Source organism: Salmo trutta, chromosome 17 (assembly GCF_901001165.1).
Source record: "Salmo trutta chromosome 17, fSalTru1.1, whole genome shotgun sequence".
Lineage (NCBI taxonomy): Eukaryota > Metazoa > Chordata > Actinopteri > Salmoniformes > Salmonidae > Salmo > Salmo trutta.
In genome coordinates this window covers 7,273,958-7,300,563 of record NC_042973.1, presented here as the reverse complement: position 1 = coordinate 7,300,563, position 26,606 = coordinate 7,273,958, and the positions used below count along the sequence as shown (strand labels likewise).

General features: G+C 43.2%; 1 protein-coding gene across 1 annotated transcript in view; it reads left to right on the top strand.

Annotated features, from left to right (window-relative positions):
* The window catches only part of LOC115151507 (TSC22 domain family protein 2), a 52,987-nt gene extending 34,747 nt beyond the window's left edge, over positions 1 to 18,240 (top strand). Inside the window, exons 2-3 of the mRNA XM_029695496.1 lie at positions 12,083 to 12,134; positions 15,946 to 18,240. Coding sequence (XP_029551356.1) covers positions 12,083 to 12,134; positions 15,946 to 16,242 — 349 coding nt within the window. The 3' untranslated portion in view covers positions 16,243 to 18,240. The remainder of the gene's footprint in view (positions 1 to 12,082; positions 12,135 to 15,945) is intronic.
* Positions 18,241 to 26,606: the final 8,366 nt, after the last annotated feature.

The window sequence follows — 26,606 nt, the reverse complement described above, 5'->3', positions numbered from 1 at the left end:
CTGCTAGAGCTTCCCCGGTCAACTGTAAGTGCTGTTATTGTGAAGTGGAAACGTCTAGGAGCAACAACAGCTCAGCCGCGAAGTGGTAGGCTACAGAAGTGTGTAAAAAATCTTCTGTCGTCGCTTGCAACAGTCACTACCGTGTTCCAAACTGCCTCTGGAAGCAATGTCAGCACAAGAACTGTTGGTCGGGAGCTTCATGAAATGGGTTCCCGTGACCGAGCAGCACATACAAGCCAACGATCACCATGTGCAATGCCAAGCATCGGCTGGAGTGTTGTAAAGCTCGCCACCATTGGACTCTGGAGCAGTGGAAACTCTTTCTCTGGAGCGATGAATCTGGCAGTCTGACGAACAAATCTGGGTTTGGCGGATGCCAGGAGAACGCGCCCTGCCTGGATGCATAGTGCCAACTGTAAAGTTTGGTGGGATGAATGATGGTCTGGGGCTATTATTCATGGTTTGGGCTAGGTGTCACTAATGCTCTTGTGGCTAAATGGAAGCAAGTCACCTCAGCAATGTTACAACATCTAGTGGAAAGCCTTCCCAGAAGAGTGGAGGCTGTTATAGCAGCAAAGGGGAGAACCAACTTCATATTAATGCCCATGATTTTGGAATGAGTTGTTCGACGAGCAGGTGTCCACATACTTTAGGTCATGTAGTTCTTGACGTGTAGAACAGACTTACCTGTAGCCAAAATTACATGTACTTGTCTCTGTATGGACCTGTAAGGCCATGTGTCAATGTCGCTATTCATTTAAAACCCTACCAAACAGGAATGTCAACATTTATACCATCAGCAGCACTTATTCCCTGGAGAGCACCATTGTGGGTTCTAAGGTAAAGCAAAATACGTCAGCCAATAAGTTTATACGCCTTCCAGATCATGGGGCTGCGTGCGCACATGCCGCTTCAAGCCCACTCTCGGTACATGACATTCCCGTTGCTAATGGAAATGGAAAAGTTCATGTACGTATTATGTAAATTGAAACTTTTTATTTATTAACACAACAAATACAAAAAAACTGAACTATACAAACAAGAATACATAAACCTAAGAGGTATTACATATCAAGATTAATTTTCAATTTGTTAAATACTTTTATGGTGCGTATTGTTTTCACATTTACTGATCATTTCAAAATAGAATTTAAATATCTTTAAATAATGTGAGGGTTGTTCTCTGTCCACTTAATTTTATGGATAAAGAATCTTCCATGAAAGATAAACAAATTAACATTGAAACTTTGTTGCGATGCCTCTGCTTCAACTCTCTTCAATCTGAATAAGATCTAAATGTTCCCCCTGGCTCTCTATCTGTTTGTAAAGGTAAACATTAGCCCAATATCCCTCACAGTACCCCTAGAAGACTGCCCTCTGGGCGGGTTTATACTGGGCTGTTTACTTACATAATGGGCACCATCAATTAAGATAGTGGAGGAGCAAAGCTGGTTTCTAACAATGTTTTTTTGTCTTGCTTGACGATTTTATATTTACCATGCAGGACCATTGTCCCTTTTTAGTCGTCTGGTCTTGGGTGAACAAATGGCTAGACATGACTGATCTATTTAACATTAACATACCTGATTAACTAGGCTTCTGTTCTGTTTGACATAGTTCATAGTCAACTGAAGTAGTTTTGTTGACTTTGATTTAGGTGAGGATAATGGCTAATAACTCACTCTGCTGACGACATCTGGTTAAAGTGAGGATGATGGCTAATAACTGCTGACATCATCTGGTTTAGTGACTATAGTGCAGCTGTTGAGAAGACTAGAGAGGCCCATATGCTGTAAACTCCTAGTATAAATAAGGTTTCCCCCATATGCTGTAAACTCTGTCGATGGGCCCTTCAAGGCCCTAATTTGAGCCAGTGGCCCTGTACTACTATGGCTGACCTTGTAAAACAACACATTTCATTGCTTTTGCTCAATAAAATGTTTTTAAACTTTGCAGTTGGTGTGAGGAGTATAAACATGACAAATACATCGCAGATCATACTTGCAAAGATAAGGCTGCTATAGCGGGTAGGAGCGTTGGGCCAATAAACGAAGGCACTTAACCCACTACTCTCCGGGCGACCGAAGACATGGATGTCGATTTTTAAGGCAACCCTCCGCACCTCTCTAATACAGAGGCGTTGGATTAAATGCGGAAGACACATTTCAGTTGATGAAATCTAATTTTATTAGTCACGTGCCGAATACAGGTGTAGACCTTACAGTGAAATGCTTACTTACAAGCCCCTAAAATAGGGGGGTTGGGGGGGCGGCAATGCAAATAGTCTGGGTGGCCATTTGATTATATGTTCAGGAGTCTTATGGCTTGGGGGTAGAAGCTGTTAAGAAGCCTCTTGGACCTAGACTTGGTGGTCCGGGACCGTTTGCCGTGCGTTAGCAGAGAGAACGGTCTATGACTAGAGTGGCTGGAGTCTTTGACAATTTTTAGGGCCGTCCTCTTACACCGCCTGGTATAGAGGTCCTGGATGGCAGGATGTTTGACCCCAGTGATGTACTGGGCCATACGCACTAACCTCTGTAGTGCCTTGCGGTCGGAGGCTGAGCAGTTGCCATACCAGGCAGTGATGCAACCAGTCAGGATGCTCTCGATGGTGCAGCTGTAGAACCTTTTGCTGATCTGAGGACCCATGCCAAATCTTTTCAGTCTCCTGAGGGGGAATAGGTTATGTTGTGCCCTCTTCACGACTGTTTTGGTGTGCTTGGACCATGTTCGTTTGTTGGTGACGTGGACACCAAGGAACTTGAAGCTCTCAACCTGTTCCACTACAGCCCGTCGATGAGAATGGGGGCGTGCTCAGTCCTCTTTTTCCTGTAGTTCACAAACATCTCCTTTGTCTTGATCATGTTGAGGGAGGGGTTGTTGTCCTGGCACCACATGGCCAGGTCTCTGACCACCTCCCTATAGGCTGTCTCGTTGTTGTCGGTGATCAGGCCTACCACTGTTGTCATCAGCAGACTTAATGATGGTGTTGGAGTCGTGCCTGGCCGTGCAGTCATGAGTGAACAGGGAGTACAGGATGGGACTGAGCACGTACCCCTGAGGGTCCCCTGTACTTATTGATGAAGCCAATGACTGATGTGGTGTACTTCTCAATACCATCGGAGGAATCTCGGAACATATTCTAGTCTGTGCAAACAACACAGTCCAGTAGCTTAGCATCAGCTTCATCTGAACACATTTTTACTGACCGAGTCACTGGTACTTCCTGCTTTAATTTTTGCTTGTAAGCAGGAATCGGGAGGATAGAATTATGGTCAGATTTGCCCAAATGGAGGGCGAGGGAGAGCTTTATACGCTTCTCTGTGTGGTGTAAAGGTGGTCCAGAGTTGTTTTCCCCTCTGGTTGCACATTTAACATGCTGATAGAAATTTGGTAAGACATATTTAACTTTCCCTGTATTAAAATCCCCGACTACTAGAAGCGCTGCCTCTGGGTGAGCGTTTTCCTGTTTGCTTATGGTGGAATACAGCTCATTCAGTGCGGTCTTAGTGCCTGCATCAGTCTGTCGTGGTATGTAGACAGCTACGAAAAATACAGATGAAAACTCTAGGTAGATAGTGTGGTATACAGCTTATCATGAGATACAAAACCTCGAGACTTCCTTAGATAGTGTACCAGCTGTTATTTACAAAAATGCATTGTCCGCCGCCCCTTGTCTTACCAGACGCCGCTGTTCTATCTAGCCAATACAGCGTATAACCAGCCAGTTGTATGTTGATAATGTTGTCGTTCAGCCACGACTCCGTGACGCACAAGATATTACAGCTTTGAATGTCCCGTTGGTAGTTTTAATCTTCTGCGTAGGTCACCTATTTTATTGTTCAAAGATTGCACGTTTGCTAGCAGAATGGAAGGAAGTGGGGGTTTATTCGATCGCCTACGAATTCTCAGAATGCAGCCCGCCCTCTGGCCCCTTTTTTCTCCACCTCCTCTTCACGCAAATCACGGGGATCTGGGCCTGTTCCTGAGAAAGCAGTATATTATTCAGGTCGGGCTCGTCAAACTCAAAAAAGGATTCTGCCGGTCCGTGGTGAGTAATCGCAGTTCTGATGTCAAAGTTATTTTTGGTCATAAGAGTCGGTATCAGCAACATTATGTACAAAATAAGTTACAAACAATGCAAAGAAACTAACAAAAAAAAATACAATTTGTTAGGAATACGTAAAACGTCAGCCTTGTTCTCCGGCGCCGTCTTGTTGCATTCGTACAAATGACTGGGTGTATGGCCCTTTCCCTATCACACCCCCCAGGTTTCACGCTTCATTCTCTCACTTGTGCCTTGTATCCCCGTAGTTGCAACGCGATCACACCAGATAGACTTCAGTATTCAATGTTTGTCCCTTGTCCCCAGGACATTGGATGATGCCTTTTTTAATGCCGTCCACTAGGTGCAACTTAACTGTCTTTAAAAAAAAATAAAAAAAATTGATGCTTAACCGTGACGTTATTTTCTGTTTTAACAACTTTTTACCTACTTTCACTTCACCCACAGATGTTTATCCCACTGGACAAACATTGAATACCGACGTGAGATCTTGTTGCTAGTCGAGCCGACCACGTCAAACCACACTGCTGTTTCATCCATGGCAATGATGTTGGTATGCTTTCTCTCTTCTGTTGCTCAATCTTTACAGTACGCCCTGAAGTTAACTCGTAAACAATTCATTTAGACCAGTGTTTATTTGCTGAAACGTGTGCCAGCTATTAAAAGGGACAGGTGGCTATTTGAGAGAGTGCGTCAGTCCAGTAATCTCTTAAACCCCCATTGGTCGAAGGGGTTGAAGTATGATTTGTTCAGCTGCCGCCGCCTGGTGTGGTGTTTGGTGTGGTTTTGCAGGGCGACGTGTGCCTGTGCATCTGTCCCCTGTTGAAGAACAAATTTAGATTTTTCATCTCTGAAAGCATGTGTTCTCTGTGTTTTTTGTGTCCCTGGTATCCGGTCAGCACCCCTGACCGGTGTGTTGTGGTTCTGCCGATTCCCCGTCGGGAGTGAGGTGACTTGGATGTTTGGGTTTGCGTGGCGGGGGGGTGATACACGTGTGGGTGCGTTGTGTTGGGGGTCTAGGGGTGACTGGAATGTCTGCTGTCGTGTTCCTGGCAGGGGGCACACGCACGTGCACTGTTGTGTTCCTGGCAGGGGGCACACGCACGTGCACTGTTGTGTTCCTGGCGGGGGGCACACGCACGTGCACTGTCGTGTTCCTGGCGGGGGGCACATGCACGTGCACTGTCGTGTTCCTGGCGGGGGCACGTGCACTGTTGTGTTCCTGGTGGGGGCACGTGCACTGTCGTGTTCCTGGCAGGGGGCACACGCACGTGCACTGTTGTGGTCAGAACAGGTCCTTGTTGTGTGTGGCACATAGAGCAAGCCGTGTCTCTTTTCTATAAACGGCCCATAGGTCCCCTCCCATAATGAAATGTACTGGCCGCCTTGTTTTCCTTTAGATTTGGCTGCCAGTGTCTGCCCTCTTGTTAACCCCTCCCGGTCCATCATTCTTCCCCAGCTCCTATTGGGGACATTGCCGACCGCTGTCTCTGTGTTATGGATAAACGCATTCCATACTCAGTCGTTGGGCATTCTGTTTCCTCTTTTGTCCTGGATGTGTTAATTGGTCGGTTCAAAGGGGGAAGAATGTGCTGTTCTCTCCTTGTTTATCAACCAGTCAGATTTAAATGAACTCAGGCCCCTGTGTGGAATGCGGTCACTTCATTTAGCTGTCTCGCATGTTATCATGGACCTGTTGGCATCTCATTCCCCTCAGTCCCTGGTCTGTATAGCTGTAGTATGCATAGCCAACATAACAAAGTCCAATGTATACCAAAAGTGTTTACAATGGGCAATCGCAGCAAGAAGTATGGCTCCCCAGTTGTCCAATGTTGAGTAGAGACACTGGGAAAGGTCAAACGATCCACATTTTCACAATATTTCCATATTTTGAAACCTGATTTTTGATAATTGGATGTTTGCATTTTGAAACATAGCCACATAAGACTGGACAGTAAGGACATTGGTGACATGAGGAAAGTTGTTGGATATTCGATTTGTTTAATTCAGGGGTTCCCAAACTTTTTTGGTCCCGCGACCCCATTTTGATATCAAAATGTTTCCATGACCCCACCATGTACATAAAAACTACGTTTTTTTTTTTATGTAATTAACGGCCAAAGTTTACTTTTTACAATTTGGGCTATGAGTCTATTAAAAATCAGTCTGACAGTATTTCAATCTCAAGATGGTATGGTTTGAAGTGACTGATGCATCATAAAGGTATTGGGAAATTCAGAAGATCATCAGACAATGTTGTATGATCTTCTGTGTAGAAAATAACAGAAAATATGGATGCTATTTCCCCCCTGTCAGATTCAGTGCCTGGTCTTGTTCTAACAGCTTGTAGACATATTAGAGGGAAGCAGTATGTACAGTTGAAGTCGGATGTTTACATACAGTTAGGTTGGAGTCATTAAAACTCTTCTTTTTTTTCAACCACTCCACAAATTTCTTGTTAACAAACTATAGTTTTGGCAAGTCGGTTAGGACATCTACTTTGTGCATGACACAAGTCATTTTTCCAACAATTGTTTACAGACAGATTATTTCACTTACAATTCACTGTATCACAATTCCAGTGGGTCAGAAGTTTACATACACTAAGTTGACTGCGCCTTTAAACAGCTTGGAAAATTCCAGAAAATGATGTCATGGCTTTAGAAGATTCTGATAGGCCTTGAAATACATCCACAGGTACACCTCCAATTGACTCACATAATGTCAATTAGCCTATCTTCGAACTCAGTGCCTCTTTGCTTGACATCATGGGAAAATCAAAGGAAATCAGCCAAGACCTCAGGAAAAAAAATTGTAGACCTCCACAAGTCTGGTTCATCCTTGGGAGCAATGTCCAAACGCCTGAAGGTAACACGTTCATCTGTACAAACAATAGTACGCAAGTATAAACACCATGGGACCACGCAGCCATCATACCGCTCAGGAAGTAGACGCGTTCTGTCTCCTAGAGATGAACGTACTTTGGTGCGAAAAGTGCAAATAAATCCCAGAACAGCAGCAAAGGATTTTATGAAGATGCTGGAGGTAACAGGTACAAAAGTATCTATATCCACAGTAAAACGAGTCCTATACCAACATAACCTGAAAGGCCGCTCAGCAAGGAAGAAGCCACTGCTCCAAAACCGCCATAAAAAAGACATACTACGGTTTGCACATGGGGACAAAGATCGTACTTTTTGAAGAAATAGAACTGTTTGGTCATGACCATCGTTATGTTTGGAGGAAAAAGGGGGAGGCTTGCAAGCCGAAGAACATCATCCCAACCGTGAAGCACGGGGGTGGCAGCATCATGTTGTGGGGTGCTTTGCTGCAGGAGGAACTGGTGCATGTCACAAAATAGATGGCATCATGAGGTAGGAAAATTGTGGATATATTGAAGCAAAATCTCAAGACATCCGTCAGGAAGATAAAGCCTGGTCGCAAAGGGGTCTTCCAAATGGACAATGACCCCAAGCATACTTCCAAAGTTGTGGCAAAATGGCTTAAGGACAACAAAGTCAAGGTATTGGAGTGACCATCACAAAGCCCTGACCTCAATCCTATAGAAAATGTGTGGGCAGAACTGAAAAAGCGTGTGCGAGCAAGGAGGCCTCCAAACCTGACTCGGTTACACCAGCTCTGTCAGGAGGAATGGGCCAAAATTCACCCAACTTATTGTGGGAATCTTGTGGAAGGCTACCCAAAACGTTTGACCCAAGTTAAACAATTTAAAGGCAATGCTACCAAATACTATGTAAACGTCTGACCCACTGGGAATGTGATGAAAGAAATAAAAGCTGAAAAAATCATTCTCTCTACTATTATTCTGACATTTCACATTCTTAAAATAGTGATGATCCAAACTGACCTAAAACAGGGAATTTTTACTAGGATTAAATGTCAGGAATTGTGAAAAACTGAGTTTAAATGTAATTTGTATAAGGTGTATGTAAACTTCTGACTTCAACTGTATGTATGTGTTCCTGAGAGTCTTCTCTCTCAGTGATGGAGTCATAATATTTTGTAGTTTAAACCATTTGAAAAGAGACATTTGTAGGAAGACGACACAAACCGCTCTGTTTACGACCACATCTAGCGGTTACCGGAGGGTTGGAACTCCCGTCTCAAATGACTCAATGACACAACCAGGAAATGACGGAGTGATATCTGCGTTACACCTTTTTTAAAGTGATACGAATGGGACATGTAGTCATTAACAAGACCTTGAATGTTTTAACAAATAAAATGTTGTTTACTCAAAACATTAGGGCTCATATTAGTGTGTAGCCCAAACTGTTCGGACGCTACAGAGACAAGTTGGCAGATCAGCTGTACCGACTTCAGACGAGTCCCAAGACGCTTGTGGGGGGTGAAACGGAGAACACCATCGCGTTCTAGTCATCTTTCCGTAAAGGGGTCATAATAGTTTTAAGGTCATAACCGTTCGGCCGCTACAGACTATTTTGTGAGAAGACTGCTTTTCGGGATGTCTCACAAACATCGCTCTATCACCTTTCACCTCAGAAGTGGAAGTGTTACATAGGCGGATGCGGTGGATTGAAACGAATTCAATGCAAAGAAACATCTCTAGCTTAAATCGACTAGATTTTTTTTTTTTTATTAGTCGAAGGAAATGATCAGGCCCACACAATCTGAAAATAGTATCACCCTGAAATACCATATCGATATTTGATAACCATAGTTATTCAAAAGTAAGTGCCACAATTTGGGCTTGATACAAATCAAACATGCAACATACTTGAGAGATGAGTCAATTTTAAATGGATTGATAAAGGTGTGGTTTAACACGTGCAGTGTGAGATGACGTTTTGCAGCAGTAAGTAAATATGATTATATAAACCTGTCACTGAGTAGACAAATTAGAATGTAGACGCTCAAAACTCCTCCCCTAACATTCTTCCAAGCAAGTCCATGTGATGTAAAAGGCTGTTAAAGACTGGAAACACTCCCTCCCTTCAAAACACTGATGTACCTACGAGTCAGAGACGCACCGTGGACTCTTCTTTTGACTTTTCTGAGAGTTGCAATTTGGGAAGTTTTTGTTGATCATGCGTTGCGAAATGAGCTACAGTCTAACCTACTCGCCAGGATCCTCACCCACGACTTCAGGACGTGTGGTTTCTTACAGAGCACGATGCCGGTAATAGTCTTGAGTATTTGGACATACTGTATTTGGAGGCTATTCCCTCATCAGTGTGTAGCTGTCCTTTTACTATTGTATTTAGACACATCATCAATGCAGGATTTTATTTTGAATCAACTTGCTTGTTCTCTTGCTCTATATATTGTCAGTTAGAAGGACATAGTTGCGAGTGTACCGTGGATAATTGTTGCTGTATCTGCTTGTTGGTACCTGTTATCTCCACGGCATTGTTAGCAATTGTATCACGTTTGAGAGCCACAGTGATTTAAGTGCTTTGGCTACTTTAGCTTCAATGTGGTGGTTTGACTGGGCAGTTGTGGCTGTCTCTCTGCACGTCCTCTCGTCGCCTTGTTGAACTTTCAGTCAGTCATATAGGCTACATAGTCTTAGGGGGTACAGTGCGCCCTCTCTGCACGTCCTCTCGTCGCCTTGCTGAGCTTTCAGTCAGTCATATAGGCTACATAGCCTTAGGGGGTACAGTGCGTTGAGACTGAGTCAGTCATGTAGGCTACATAGCCTTAGGGGGTACAGTGCGCCCTCTCTGCACGTCCTCTCGTCGCCTTGCTGAGCTTTCAGTCAGTCATGTAAGCTACATAGTCTTAGGGGGTACAGTGCGTTGAGACTGAGTCAGTCATGTAGGCTACATAGCCTTAGGGGGTACAGTGCGCCCTCTCTGCACGTCCTCTCGTCGCCTTGCTGAGCTTTCAGTCAGTCATATAGGCTACATAGCCTTAGGGGGTACAGTGCGTTGAGACTGAGTCAGTCATGTAGGCTACATAGCCTTAGGGGGTACAGTGCGCCCTCTCTGCACGTCCTCTCGTCGCCTTGCTGAGCTTTCAGTCAGTCATGTAAGCTACATAGTCTTAGGGGGTACAGTGCGCCCTCTCTGCACGTCCTCTCGTCGCCTTGTTGAACTTTCAGTCAGTCATGTAAGCTACATAGCCTTAGGGGGTACAGTGCGTTGAGACTGAGTCAGTCATGTAGGCTACATAGCCTTAGGGGGTACAGTGCGTTGAGACTGAGTCAGTCATGTAAGCTACATAGCCTTAGGGGGTACAGTGCGTTGAGACTGAGTCAGTCATGTAGGCTACATAGCCTTAGGGGGTACAGTGCGCCCTCTCTGCACGTCGCCTTGCAGAGCTGCAGCGAGTCACGTAGCCTGCATAGCCGTGGGGATACAATGGTCGTCGACGATTGATCGATTACTTGTTTACATTGAATAGAGGAGCCAATGACATTAATGGAATAGTCAGGACCTAATTTGAAGATGATCTTGTCAACCGTTTGGCGAATTGTTAGTTAAATTGCGCGCCAGCATAGTTTTAGGCATTTAATTTATTTATGATATGCCGACACACTCACTCAACCTCTCACACACAGACATGTATCACCTGTAGACACTGTCCCATGCCGATGATGTGCTCTAAGTCCTAACTGTAAAGGGACATTTAATCAGCAAATGAATGTTCTGTATCCTGTTCACGTTTGAAGTCTAGCGAGGAAACCTAAACCTTTCACTGTATTTGGAGCAGAACAGCATGGACCGTATAGTTTCACCTCACCCGTGCGCATATGGAGGAATACTACAATTTAATGTATTCAGCAGGATCAGTAAACGATTAAAATACACAATTACAGAGCTGGACAATATGTTGTCTTGCCAGTGCCCCTTCTAGCGGCGCGTTGCGCGGAAGCGCCTTTGTTCAGATGGGGCGGTGGAGTCAGAGCACCGACAGGCATCGACCGGGTGTTGCTAAAGGGATCAGAAACGCAACCTTTTTGAGGGATTAAATCGAGATTTGGGAGATTATTTAATGTGTCTACGAGACGTTGGCCACTGAACGACGTGAGTATAATGTATTTTTCTACAGGGGTAATACGCTAAACGGAGCGAGGGAGGAGAAGTGGTGGTAACCTCCATAACAGGGGACACAGTATGCTGTTTGTTCCACCGTAGGCTACGTGTCGCCTGGACAACAAAACATGGCAAAATAAAAACGTTCCTCAAATCAATGTCGAGATGAAGCACGTCAGAACCTGATATGTATATATTTTATTACATCTGACATAATTATTTGGAGGATGGTGTTTTAAAAAACCGTTTTCACGTCACATGGTGTTGTGACCAATGCGCAGTTTTTACACGTGCATCAAAATGAAATGCACCTTTTTGTGAGCGTTGCGTTTATAAACGTAAATAATGTTTTCAAATAATAATGGGATCTGTTGTTCCGTTCTGTATGCCATGTTATTCTGTCGCTAGAATGCAGCGACCAGTTGCCCACGCATTTTTATATTCTACAGTATAACAATTTTATGCAAATGTGCTTATTCCGTTATCCTAACGGATATGTTTGCACTTGATTATGTTTCATATTGGAGTAAATGTGCAGTTGAAATGCATCGTGTGCGGCTCACGTTGGCCCCTGGGCCTATTGGAAGTGCACTGTATCATGAAACGATGACTTTCCACACAATGGAGCGTCATTTTGCACAGCCCTTTCAGCACTGGTGTTTGTGCTATAAACTTAATCCCCCCCCCAACATCTGTGCTGCTTAAAACCCTTTGTGTTCAACTAGCCGAAATCCCAATTGCATATAGCCTGTTTTCTTTAAACCGTATTAAGAGGCAGGCAGCATTCTTCTACACGCTGGAAAAGCAGACAAAGTCAAATGTGGTTTTTAAACAGGATTGTGCCTAAATCCCTGCATTATGCTGCATGGGGAAACAGAAACATACATTGGAATGTGTAGTAGAGGATTGATGATTCTCTTCAAAGCAATTCGGGGGCCTTTTTTCCTCATTCCTTCGGTATGTTGACATTATTTTCTCTCTGATTCTTTCTCCACAGTTCTTCTGGAGCCAGTGTTGTAGCCATCGATAACAAGATTGAGCAAGCGATGGTGAGTGCATCTCTAGTTTTTCTACCCACTAGCTAGGCACCACTAATGTATTTAAAAGTTGATGGAGATGCCTTTTGACCTGAAGTCAGTGGTAAAGCTTGTGAGTAACATGATATGGTAGTATCTCTGTCTTGCTAGCTCTCTGACCCCTCTCATGATATGGTAGTATCTCTGTCTTGCTAGCCCTCTGACCCCTCCCATGATATGGTAGTATCTCTGTCTTGCTAGCCCTCTGACCCCTCCCATGATATGGTAGTATCTGTCTTGCTAGCCCTCTGACCCCTCTCATGATATGGTAGTATCTCTGTCTTGCTAGCCCTCTGACCCCTCCCATGATATGGTAGTATCTCTGTCTTGCTAGCCCTCTGACCCCTCCCATGATATGGTAGTATCTCTGTCTTGCTAGCCCTCTGACCCCTCCCATCGTATGACATGGTAGTATCTGTCTTGCTAGCCCTCTGACCCCTCTCATGATATGGTAGTATCTGTCTTGCTAGCCCTCTGACCCCTCCCATGATATGGTAGTATCTCTGTCTTGCTAGCTCTCTGACCTCTCCTATGATATGGTAGTATCTGTCTTGCTAGCCCTCTGACCCCTCCCATGATATGGTAGTATCTCTGTCTTGCTAGCCCTCTGACCCCTCCCATCGTATGACATGGTAGGATCTGTCTTGCTAGCCCTCTGACCCCTCCCATCATATGTCATGGTAGTATCTGTCTTACTAGCTCTCTGACCCCTCCCATCGTATGTCATGGTAGTATCTGTCTTGCTAGCTCTCTCTGACCCCTCCCATCGTATGTCATGGTAGTATCTGTCTTGCTAGCCCTCTGACCCCTCCCATCGTATGTCATGATAGTATCTGTCTTGCTAGCTCTCTGACCCCTCCCATCTTATGATATGGTAGTATCTGTCTTGCTAGCTCTCTGACCCCTCCCATCGTATGTCATGGTAGTATCTGTCTTGCTCGCCCTCTGACCCCTCTCATGATATGGTAGTATCTCTGTCTTGCTAGCCCTCTGACCCCTCTCATGATATGGTAGTATCTGTCTTGCTAGCTCTCTGACCCCTCCCATCGTATGTCATGGTAGTATCTGTCTTGCTAGCCCTCTGACCCCTCCCATCGTATGTAATGGTAGTATCTGTCTTGCTAGCCCTCTGACCCCTCCCATCGTATGTCATGGTAGTATCTGTCTTGCTAGCCCTCTGACCTCTCTCATGATATGGTAGTATCTCTGTCTTGCTAGCCCTCTGACCTTTCTCATGATATGGTAGTATCTCTGTCTTGCTAGGCCTCTGACCCCTCTCATGACATGGTAGTATCTGTCTTGCTAGCTCTCTGACCCCTCCCATCGTATGACATGGTAGTATCTGTCTTGCTAGCTCTCTGACCCCTCCCATGATATGGTAGTATCTCTGTCTTGCTAGCTCTCTGACCCCTCCCATCGTATGTCATGGTAGTATCTGTCTTGCTAGCTCTCTGACCCCTCCCATCGTATGATATGGTAGTATCTGTCTTGCTAGGCCTCTGACCCCTCTCATGATATGGTAGTATCTGTCTTGCTAGCTCTCTGACCCCTCCCATGATATGGTAGTATCTCTGTCTTGCTAGCTCTCTGACCCCTCCCATCGTATGTCATGGTAGTATCTGTCTTGCTAGCCCTCTGACCCCTCTCATGATATGGTAGTATCTGTCTTGCTAGCCCTCTGACCCCTCCCATGATATGGTAGTATCTCTGTCTTGCTAGCTCTCTGACCTCTCCTATGATATGGTAGTATCTGTCTTGCTAGCCCTCTGACCCCTCCCATGATATGGTAGTATCTCTGTCTTGCTAGCCCTCTGACCCCTCTCATGATATGGTAGTATCTCTGTCTTGCTAGCCCTCTGACCCCTCCCATGATATGGTAGTATCTCTGTCTTGCTAGCCCTCTGACCCCTCCCATGATATGGTAGTATCTCTGTCTTGCTAGCCCTCTGACCCCTCCCATGATATGGTAGTATCTCTGTCTTGCTAGCCCTCTGACCCCTCCCATGATATGGTAGTATCTCTGTCTTGCTAGCCCTCTGACCCCTCTCATGATATGGTAGTATCTGTCTTGCTAGCCCTCTGACCCCTCCCATGATATGGTAGTATCTCTGTCTTGCTAGCCCTCTGACCCCTCCCATCGTATGACATGGTAGGATCTGTCTTGCTAGCCCTCTGACCCCTCCCATCATATGTCATGGTAGTATCTGTCTTGCTAGCTCTCTGACCCCTCCCATCGTATGTCATGGTAGTATCTGTCTTGCTAGCTCTCTCTGACCCCTCCCATCGTATGTCATGGTAGTATCTGTCTTGCTAGCCCTCTGACCCCTCCCATCGTATGTCATGATAGTATCTGTCTTGCTAGCTCTCTGACCCCTCCCATCTTATGATATGGTAGTATCTGTCTTGCTAGCTCTCTGACCCCTCCCATCGTATGTCATGGTAGTATCTGTCTTGCTCGCCCTCTGACCCCTCTCATGATATGGTAGTATCTCTGTCTTGCTAGCCCTCTGACCCCTCTCATGATATGGTAGTATCTGTCTTGCTAGCCCTCTGACCCCTCCCATCGTATGTCATGGTAGTATCTGTCTTGCTAGCCCTCTGACCCCTCCCATCGTATGTCATGGTAGTATCTGTCTTGCTAGCCCTCTGACCTCTCTCATGATATGGTAGTATCTCTGTCTTGCTAGCCCTCTGACCTTTCTCATGATATGGTAGTATCTCTGTCTTGCTAGGCCTCTGACCCCTCTCATGACATGGTAGTATCTGTCTTGCTAGCTCTCTGACCCCTCCCATCGTATGACATGGTAGTATCTGTCTTGCTAGCTCTCTGACCCCTCCCATGATATGGTAGTATCTCTGTCTTGCTAGCTCTCTGACCCCTCCCATCGTATGTCATGGTAGTATCTGTCTTGCTAGCTCTCTGACCCCTCCCATCGTATGATATGGTAGTATCTGTCTTGCTAGGCCTCTGACCCCTCTCATGATATGGTAGTATCTGTCTTGCTAGCTCTCTGACCCCTCCCATGATATGGTAGTATCTGTCTTGCTAGCTCTCTGACCCCTCCCATTGTATGTCATGGTAGTATCTGTCTTGCTAGCCCTCTGACCCCTCCCATCGTATGTCATGGTAGTATCTGTCTTGCTAGCTCTCTGACCCCTCCCATCGTATGTCATGGTAGTATCTGTCTTGCTAGCCCTCTGACCCCTCTCATGATATGGTAGTATCTGTCTTGCTAGCCCTCTGACCCCTCCCATCGTATGTCATGGTAGTATCTGTCTTGCTAGCCCTCTGACCCCTCCCATGATATGGTAGTATCTCTGTCTTGCTAGCTCTCTGACCCCTAACCTTAATGATATGGTAGTATCTCTGTCTTGCTAGGCCTCTGACCCCTCCCATCGTATGTCATGGTAGTATCTGTCTTGCTAGCTCTCTGACCCCTCCCATCGTATGTCATGGTAGTATCTGTCTTGCTAGCCCCCTGACCCCTCCCATCGTATGTCATGGTAGTATCTGTCTTGCTAGCCCTCTGACCCCTCTCATGATATGGTAGTATCTGTCTTGCTAGGCCTCTGACCCCTCTCATGACATGGTAGTATCTGTCTTGCTAGCCCTCTGACCCCTCCCATCGTATGTCATGGTAGGATCTGTCTTGCTAGCCCTCTGACCCCTCCCATCGTATGTCATGGTAGTATGTCTTGCTAGCCCTCTGACCCCTCATCTCTGTAGTGTTATATGCTCCTGAGTTGTTGTACTGATGCTCTCCCCCTCTCTCTTTCTCCTCAGGACCTGGTGAAGAGCCACCTGATGTATGCAGTGAGGGAGGAGGTGGAGGTTCTGAAGGAGCAGATCAAGGAGCTGTATGAGAGGAACTCTCAGCTGGAGCGGGAGAACGCTGTGCTCAAGTCCCTGGCCAACACTGATCAGCTCACCCAGCTGTCGTCCACCCAAATCAGCCCGGCCGGCAGCACCTCCCCGCCTCAGCAGCAACCCCCCACCAATAACGCCAATACCAAACCCCACTTGGAAGGTGCAGCCCAGGCTCTCAGCCTGCTCCAGCAGCCCAATGTCACCTCAGCGTGATCACCTGCCTCCGTGACACACCTCCCCGAAATACGCGAGGAGGAGACCCCAAACAACCAACCAACCAACCATAACATAATCAACACTTGATTATGTTTTTTGTGAGAAGCAAAAGCGGCCTTTGTTTGCCACCCTTGTCTTTTTGAGTGGCGTTAAGAGCCATGCTTCAGTGTGCTGCTGCTGTCGTCGGGCCTTCCCAGTATTAGACAATCATCATCCTGTGAAAGCATTGTTTTGGCCGGGCGTCCCGTGTTCAGTCGAAGGGGAACTGGCCATGGGCGAGTACAGCGCAGGCTGCGTCCCACGCAGGGGAGAGAGGTGATGGGCCGTATTGTGGCGGGATAACTGGAGGTGGTCCAAAGGCCCCCCAATAAAAACACTGGGCTGTTGGTGGTGAGTGGAAAAGAACGGGGGAATGAGAGGGACAAAGAGACTGAGGTGGGGCAAGAGGATTCTCGCCCCACCATAAGAGGAATGTGTCTCTCACTGTGAGAAGAGCAAGAGTAGTTTTCCCAGAGCCACCACACATTGACCCAAGTAATAAAAAATACCTTCATTAGTTCAGTTTAACTGTTTGCATTTATTTATTTCGGGGCTGCTATTTTCATAATGTAAATGAACAATGTAACAGAAATACTTATATTTAAAAAAAAAAAAAAAAAAAAAGATTCTGTTATAATAGATTGATTATCGGTCAGGCATTTTTGGTAGTATAATGCAACAAGTAGTTCCGTATAGGCAATAGGTTCTTTAAAATGGCAATTTCCTATGGCATAGCATCGCTAACACTAAAAGGCAGTTCATTTAAATGAGATGAAATCCAGGTTGAATGTACATTTTGTAGAGAGTGTAAAGTATTGAGAGCGTAGAGGGTTTGTACAGTTGAACACCAGTTCTTCAAATATATATATATATATATATTCTTCAATGAATTTTCGGTGGTTATATTTTGATGAAGAACACTGTTCATTTCCTTTGCTATAGTTTCTTTTTGGAAAAAAATGTAGAGAAAATTGCCATACTTCCCCAACCTTTTTTTTGAAAATTCAGTTGCGCATATTTAATTTCTGGGCTGGGGGTAAAAAATAAAATAAAAAAAAGCTGTGAAATTGTTCAACCTACTTTGTAACCAAAGACACAAAGCTGTGTAATTCCTATATTTTGTATTCTTTTTGCACACTTCTATGTATTTTAACTTTTTTTTTTTTTTTACTTCCTCCTTCACATCAAATGTTTTTTTTGGGGATGCTGTTTAGCATGTTCTGCATGATCTATAATCAAACCACTTTCTTACCTCATGTTTTTATCCAACGCTCTTATTGTAACATATAGTTAGTTATTCAGTCTGAACGATGGGTAATGGACGGGGGGTGGGGGGAGGAGGGAGAATGAGGGATTAAGAGGAAGGGAGAGTCAGAAGCTCACATTAGCAGAAAATGAAGTTTGACCCATCTTTTTGTTCATGTAAACAGTGTTTTTTTTAATTTTTTTTTATTTCATATGCAGACAAAGTTTTGTTACGTTTAATGTATTTGATGAATGCAAACATTTAGATTCTGATTGTAGTTTACCAATCTGTACTTCAATAAAAAGCGTTCTAACTTAACGGAAACTTTGTACACATTTCACAACTCCAGCTTGAACCCAGTAAATTCCTGTATGAGCATATTATGGTATGTCCTGTCTGTGTTACATGTATTTTGTGCCTCCTGCACCATCGCCGGTTGTCGGGCGACCTGGTTTATTCTTTGTGGCTTATAATTGTACAATCGGTCATCTTTAGCAGGATGAATTTAGATTTCAACTAAAGTTTTTTTTATTTTTTTTTATTTTATTTTATTTTTTATTTGAAGGAGATGCTGTGCACATGCCAGGTGTACTGTATGAAAGTGATTTATCACTGAGCCTTGGAGAAAATATCTTAACAATGCCCTTGTAATGTGCTGTTCTGACGGTTTCAGTAAAAAAAATAAATTACTGTTTTATTAAGAATGTCAATGTCTCGCCCAGTGCATTTTTTATTTTATTTGTCATTTTACAATGAATGACTAATGATCAGCCTAGATTGACTAAGCTGGTTGTCGTACAAGTACGAAACATACTGTGTCCAGGGTATATAGCTGTCAACTATATCTCATATCAACCTCCGCTCGATGTACTTCACTCTAGGATCAACACGAACACATGATGCAGTACTATCTTTGAATTGACACTAACACAAGGCTAGGATATTATATTTGCTTATAGGTATGATAATCTCTTGTTTCGCAGCAAGGTTTATTTGTGTGTGGTGACTTAAGAAAGATTCTGAACTAGGATCCTGATTGAGCCAATAAGACAAATGTCTGGTCTGCACTCCATCAATATGGTGAAGTTTGAGCTAAAAGCAGAATAGGAACGTGCCCAGAGGGGTTCATGCCTGCTTCCAATGTACACTACATAACCAAGAACATCTCATACCAAAATCATGGGCATTAATATGGAGTTGGCCCCCCCTCCCCTTTGTTATAAGTCTCCACTCTTCTGGGAAGGGTTTCCAATAGACGTTGGAACGTTGCTGCAGTTCATCCCAAAGGTGTTCGATGGAGTGGAGATCTGGGCTCTGTGCAGGCCAGTCAAGTTCTTCCACACCGATCTCGACAAACCATTTCTGCATGGACCTCACTTTGTGCACGGGGTTATTCTCATGATGAAACAGGAAAGGGCCTTCTCCAAACTGTTGCAACAAAGTTGGAAGCACATTGTATAAAATGTTACTGCATGCTTTAGAATTAAGATTTCCCTTCACTGGAATTAAAGGGCCTAGCCCGAACCATGAAGAACAGCTACAGACCATTATTCCTCCACCAAACTTTACAGTTGGTATTATGCATTCGGGAAGGCAGCGTTCTGGCATCCGCCAAAACCAGATTAGTTCGTCGGACTACCAGAAAGTGAAGCGTGATTCCTCACTCTAGAGAACGCGTTTTGACTGTTCCAGAGTCTAATGGCGGCAAGCTTTACATCTCTCCGGCCGAGGCTTGGCATTGCTCATGGTGATCTTAGGCTTGTGTGTGGCTGCTCGGCCATGGAAACCCATTCCTGAAGCTCTCGACTTACAGTTCTTGTGCTGACATTGCTTCCAGAGGCAGTTTGGGACTCGGTAGTGAGTGTTGCAACTGAGGACAGACTATTTTTACGCACTACGCGTTTCAGCACTCGACGGTCCCGTTCTGTGAGCTTGTGTGGCCTACCACTTTGCGGCTGAGCCGTTGTTGCTCCAATACATTTCCACTTCACAAAAACAGCACATACAATTGTACGCGGCAGCTCTAGCAGGGCAGAAATTTGATAAACTGACTTGTTGGAAATGTGGCATCCCATGACAGTGCCACATTGAAAGTGACTGCGTTCTTCAGTAAGGCCATTCTACTGTCAATGTTTGTCTATGGAGATTGCATGGCTGTGTGCTCAATTTTATACACCTGTCAGCAACAGGTGTGGCTGAAATAGCTGAATCCACCAATTTGAAGGGGTGTTCACATACTTTGTTATATATCTGCCCAGAGTGCTGATACCTGTTTCCAATGTATCTGCCAAGAGGGTTACATTGAACATACCATTTTTTGGTTTTTACATTTGTAACTGAATGGGGTGATGAGTTATTGTTATAACTAGCTGGTATTTCCTTAGAATTTCCTAAGAAATTATGTGGTAATGTGTGCCCAACTGTATCATACTTCAAAGATTTCAACATGGTCATTTCCTGGTATCAAATGGTAGCCTACAACCAAGTTACAGTATTGCCTACAATGTGTTGCTTGTTTCATTGCATCCCAGAGAAACTAAACTCCAATATTTAGGTAGTAACAATGTAATGACCGTTGTACTCTGGGATTTCTAAATATATGCCAGTTAAATGAGGTTGTAGTAAACTCTGCAGTTAATAGGTAGGCCAATAAGGGTTTCCTGGTGAGGAAAACACAGGGCCCAGATATAGGAAACATTTCTAATACACATAAATGGTATGCTTGGTATATTTCCGTAGAGTTTTGACTGTAGCTTCACGTCCTTTCAGTAACCTAGTTTCCATACGCCAGGTGCACATGTCAAGACAGGTCTCTCTCTGACTCACCTATGCTCTGTGTGTGTTTACCGTTGACGTCATTTAGCAGACGCTCTCATCCAGAGCGACTCACAGTAGAAGGCATACGTTTTCAGACTTTCTTCTTCTTACTGGTCACCCATGGGAATCCAACCCACAACTGTGGCACTGAAAGTGCCACGCTCTACCAATTGAGCGTTGAAAGTGCCACGCTATACCAATTGAGCGTTGAAAGTGCCACGCTCGACCAACTGAGCCACACGTGACCCTGTGTTTTTGTCGCTGTATTTTGTTAACAGCTTTAGGAATCTAATCTTATTTTGTCTGCTAATAGCAGACCTGTACCTGTACGTAGAAGCATTGGATTTTATGAATATTACAAACCACACTTATTCTACACAAAACACATAGGATATATAGGTTAAATGATATGTCACACTGGGACAGATGAGAGGACATGTATCCTCAATATAGAAGAACAAATGTATTCCAATTCTTTTTACGAAAGTGAGGAAAATCAGGAAAGTTAAACATATTTTTCATCAAGGTAATATCACTTGCACAAAAGTATTGTCTCAGTATTTCATGGGCTACACAACAGTATTGTCTCAGTATTTCATGGACTACACAAAAGTATTGTCTCAGTATTTCATGGACGACACAAAAGTATTGTCTCAGTATTTCATGGACTAATTGATAATATTATATCAATTATCCACATTACTTTACCACATGGACAAGGGATAGATAATCTGTGTTCCCTTCCAACAAATGACAGATTTATTTTTCAAGGACCCTATCTAGACACACAGGCACACCGGCCAATGTACATCTTGAGGCGTCAGCTGAAGAAATTAAAACTCTCACGGACAATACTGATTCGATTCTACACAACCATCATCGAGTCCATCCTCACCTCTTCGATCACTGTGTGATTCCGGAATGCGTCTGCCCGGGCCAAGGGCAAACTGCAACGGATTGTCCGTTCTACTTAGAGGGTCATCGGCTGCCATCTGCCCTCCATCGAGAGTCCTGTACGACTCCAGGGCATGGAGGCGTGTAGGAAAGATCCTCACTGACCCCTTCCACCCCGGACACCCTATCTTCCAAACACTCCCCTTTGGCAAACGGACCGTTCAGGTCAATCACAACTAAAACCTCCCGTCACCTGAACAGCTTCTTCCCCCGCGCCGTGGCCCTCACAAACTGGCCACCTGGTCCACCATGATATTCTCATCCTAGAACTGCATATTACTCTTTGCACACATTCCTATACACCTGACTCTACATATATATATACACAGTGTCTTCAGAAAGTATTCACACCTATTGACTTATTCCACATTTTGTTGTATTACAGCCTGAACCAATGCCCCATAATGAGAAAGTAAAAACATGTTTCTAGAAATTTTAGCAAATGTATTGAAAATTAAACACTGAGATATCTAATTCACATAAGTATTCACACCCCTGAATCAATACTTTGTAGAAACACCTCTGGCGTCGATTACAGCGTTGAGTTGTCTTGGGTATGTCTGTATCAGCTTGGCACATCTGGATTTGGGGATTTTCTCCCATTATTCCTTGCAGATTTTCTCAAGCTCTGTTAAGTTAGATGGGGAGTGGCGGTGAACAGCAATCTTCAAGTCTTTCCACAGTTTTTCAATGTGATTCAAGTCTGGACTTTGGCTGGGCCACTCAAAGACTTTCATTGTCCTGTTGGAACGTAAAGGCAGTTTGCACTCTGAAGCAGGTTGTGATCAAGAATATGCCTGTATTTGGCTCCATTCATTGTTCCCTCTATCCTTACCAGTCTCCCAGTGCCTGCCATCGAAAAGCATCCCAATAGCATGATTCTGCCACCACCGTGCTTCACGGTAAGGATGGTGTTAGGCGGTGATGAGCTGTGCCTGGTTTTCTCCAGACATAGCGCTTTGCATTCAGTGCAAAGAGATACATTTTTGTCTCATCAAACCACAGAATCGTTTGCCTTATTCGTTTGCCTTATTCTCTCAGAGTCTTTCACGTTCCTTTTTGCAAACTCCAGGCTTGCTGTCATGTGCCTTTTTCTAAGGAGTGGCTTCCATCTGGCCACGCTCCCATAAAGATTGGTGAAGTGCTATAGAGACTGTTGTCCTTCTGGCAGGTTCTTCCATCTCAGGTAAGGAATTCTGTAGTTCTGTCAGACTGGTCATTGGGTTCTTGGTCACCTCCCTAACCTAGGTCCTTCTTGCCCGGTTGCTTAGTTAGGTCGGACGGCCAGCTCTAGGCAGAATCTGGGTAGTTCCATATTTTTTCAATTTCCCAATGATGAAGACCACTGGGCTCTTGGAAACTTTCAACACTAGAGATTTACGGTCAGTCCCTTGGACTTCATGGTATAGTTTCTGTTCTGACATGCACTGTCAACTGTGGGACCTTATATAAATCAAATCAATACAACAGGTGTTGTATTACAGTGAAATGCTTACTTACGAGCCCCTAACCAACAATGCATTTAAAAACAATACGGATAAAAATAAGAAATAAAAGAAACAAGTAATTAAAGAGCAGCAGTAAAATAACAATAGTGAGACCATGGTGGTACCGGAACAGAGTCACTGTGCTGGGGTTAGTTGAGGTAATATGTACATGTAGGTAGAGTTATTAAAGTGACTATGCATAGAGGATAACAACAGAGAGTAGCAGCAGTGTAAAGAGTGGGTGGGGGGTGGGGGGGGTGGGGGGGTCTTTCTAAATCATGTCCAAACAACTGAATTGGCCACAAGTGGACTCCTATCAAGTTGTAGTGACGTCAAGGATGATCAAAGGAAATTGGATGCACCTGAACTCATTTTGGAGCGTCTTAGCAAAGGGGTTTGAATACTTACAGTATGTAAATGAGATATTTCTATATTTAATTTTTAATACATTTGCTAAAATGTCTAAAAACATGTTTTCTTTTTGTCATTATGGGGTATTGTGTGTAGATGGGTGAGAATATATATATTTTTGAATTCATTTGGAATTCAGGCTGTAATACAACAAAATGTAGAATAAGTCAAGGGGTATGAATACATTCTGAAAGCACTGTATATTTCTCCCATTGCACATCATCCTGTTAAGTTGTTTTTTTTATACATCGCTGTAGATCCTGTTTAACATCTGTTTGTATATCCTGTTTTTAGTCTGTCTGTAAATCCTGTTTATAGTCTGGCTGTAAATCCTGTTTATAGTCTGTCTGTCTATCCTGTTTATAGTCTGTCTGTATATCCTGTTTATAGTCTGTCTGTATATCCTGTTTATAGTCTGTCTGTCTATCCTGTTTATAGTCTGGCTGTATATCCTGTTTATAGTCTGTCTGTAAATCCTGTTTATAGTCTGTCTGTATATCCTGTTTATAGTCTGTCTGTATATCCTGTTTATAGTCTGGCTGTAAATCCTGTTTATAGTCTGTCTGTATATCCTGTTTATAGTCTGTCTGTATATCCTGTTTATAGTCTGGCTGGCCATCCTGTTTATAGTCTGTCTGTAAATCCTGTTTATAGTCTGTCTGTATATCCTGTTTATAGTCTGTCTGTATATCCTGTTTATAGTCTGTTTGTATATCCTGTTTATAGTCTGGCTGTATATCCTGTTTATAGTCTGTCTGTAAATCCTGTTGATAGTCTGGCTGTATATCCTGTTTATAGTCTGTCTGTAAATCCTGTTGATAGTCTGGCTGTATATCCTGTTTATAGTCTGTCTATAAATCCTGTTTATAGTCTGTCTGTATATCCTGTTTATAGTCTGTCTGTAAATCCTGTTTATAGTCTGGCTGTATATCCTGTTTATAGTCTGTCTGTAAATCCTGTTTATAGTCTGTCTGTAAATCCTGTTGATAGTCTGGCTGTATATCCTGTTTATAGTCTGTCTGTAAATCCTGTTTATAGTCTGTCTGTATATCCTGTTTATTGTCTATTTGTATATCCTGTTTATAGTCTGGCTGTATATCCTGTTTATAGTCTGTCTGTAAATCCTGTTGATAGTCTGGCTGTAAATCCTGTTTATAGACTGTCTGTATATCCTGTTTATAGTCTGTCTGTATATCCTGTTAATAGTCTGGCTGTATATCCTGTTTATAGTCTGTCTGTAAATCCTGTTTATAGTCTGTCTGTATATCCTGTTTATAGTCTGTCTGTATATCCTGTTTATAGTCTGTCTGTATATCCTGTTTATAGTCTGTCTGTAAATCCTGTTTATAGTCTGGCTGTATATCCTGTTTATAGTCATGTCTGTACATCCTGTTTATAGTCTGTCTGTAAATCCTGTTGATAGTCTGGCTGTATATCCTGTTTATAGTCTGTCTGTAAATCCTGTTGATAGTCTGGCTGTATATCCTGTTTATAGTCTGTCTGTAAATCCTGTTTATAGTCTGTCTGTATATCCTGTTGATAGTCTGGCTGTATATCCTGTTTATAGTCTGTCTGTATATCCTGTTTATAGTCTGTCTGTATATCCTGTTTATAGTCTGTCTGTATATCCTGTTTATAGTCTGTCTGTAAATCCTGTTGATAGTCTGGCTGTATATCCTGTTTATAGTCTGTCTGTAAATCAGTTTATAGTCTGTCTGTATATCCTGTTTATAGTCTGTCTGTAAATCCTGTTTATAGTCTGTCTGTATATCCTGTTAATAGTCTGGCTGTATATCCTGTTTATAGTCTGTCTGTAAATCCTGTTTATAGTCTGTCTGTATATCCTGTTTATAGTCTGTCTGTATATCCTGTTTATAGTCTGTTTGTACATCCTGTTGATAGTCTAGCTGTATATCCTGTTTATAGTCTGTCTGTAAATCCTGTTGATAGTCTGGCTGTATATCCTGTTTATAGTCTGGCTGTAAATCCTGTTTATAGTCTGGCTGTAAATCCTGTTTATAGTCTGTCTGTCTATCCTGTTTATAGTCTGTCTGTATATCCTGTTTATAGTCTGTCTGTATATCCTGTTGATAGTCTGTCTGTCTATCCTGTTTATAGTCTGGCTGTAAATCCTGTTTATAGTCTGTCTGTATATCCTGTTTATAGTCTGGCTGTATATCCTGTTTATAGTCTGTCTGTATATCCTGTTTATAGTCTGGCTGTAAATCCTGTTTATAGTCTGTCTGTATATCCTGTTTATAGTCTGTCTGTATATCCTGTTTATAGTCTGGCTGGCCATCCTGTTTATAGTCTGTCTGTAAATCCTGTTTATAGTCTGTCTGTATATCCTGTTTATAGTCTGTCTGTATATCCTGTTTATAGTCTGTTTGTATATCCTGTTTATAGTCTGGCTGTATATCCTCTTTATAGTCTGTCTGTAAATCCTGTTGATAGTCTGGCTGTATATCCTGTTTATAGTCTGTCTATAAATCCTGTTTATAGTCTGTCTGTATATCCTGTTTATAGTCTGTCTGTAAATCCTGTTTATAGTCTGGCTGTATATCCTGTTTATAGTCTGTCTGTAAATCCTGTTTATAGTCTGTCTGTAAATCCTGTTGATAGTCTGGCTGTATATCCTGTTTATAGTCTGTCTGTAAATCCTGTTTATAGTCTGTCTGTATATCCTGTTTATAGTCTATTTGTATATCCTGTTTATAGTCTGGCTGTATATCCTGTTTATAGTCTGTCTGTAAATCCTGTTGATAGTCTGGCTGTAAATCCTGTTTATAGACTGTCTGTATATCCTGTTTATAGTCTGTCTGTATATCCTGTTAATAGTCTGTCTGTATATCCTGTTTATAGTCTGTCTGTAAATCCTGTTTATAGTCTGTCTGTATATCCTGTTTATAGTCTGTCTGTATATCCTGTTTATAGTCTGTCTGTATATCCTGTTTATAGTCTGTCTGTAAATCCTGTTTATAGTCTGGCTGTATATCCTGTTTATAGTCTTGTCTGTACATCCTGTTTATAGTCTGTCTGTAAATCCTGTTGATAGTCTGGCTGTATATCCTGTTTATAGTCTGTCTGTAAATCCTGTTGATAGTCTGGCTGTATATCCTGTTTATAGTCTGTCTGTACATCCTGTTTATAGTCTGTCTGTATATCCTGTTGATAGTCTGGCTGTATATCCTGTTTATAGTCTGTCTGTATATCCTGTTTATAGTCTGTCTGTATATCCTGTTTATAGTCTGTCTGTAAATCCTGTTTATAGTCTGTCTGTATATCCTGTGTATAGTCTGTCTGTAAATCCTGTTTATAGTCTGTCTGTATATCCTGTTTATAGTCTGTCTGTATATCCTGTTTATTGTCTGTCTGTAAATCCTGTTGATAGTCTGGCTGTATATCCT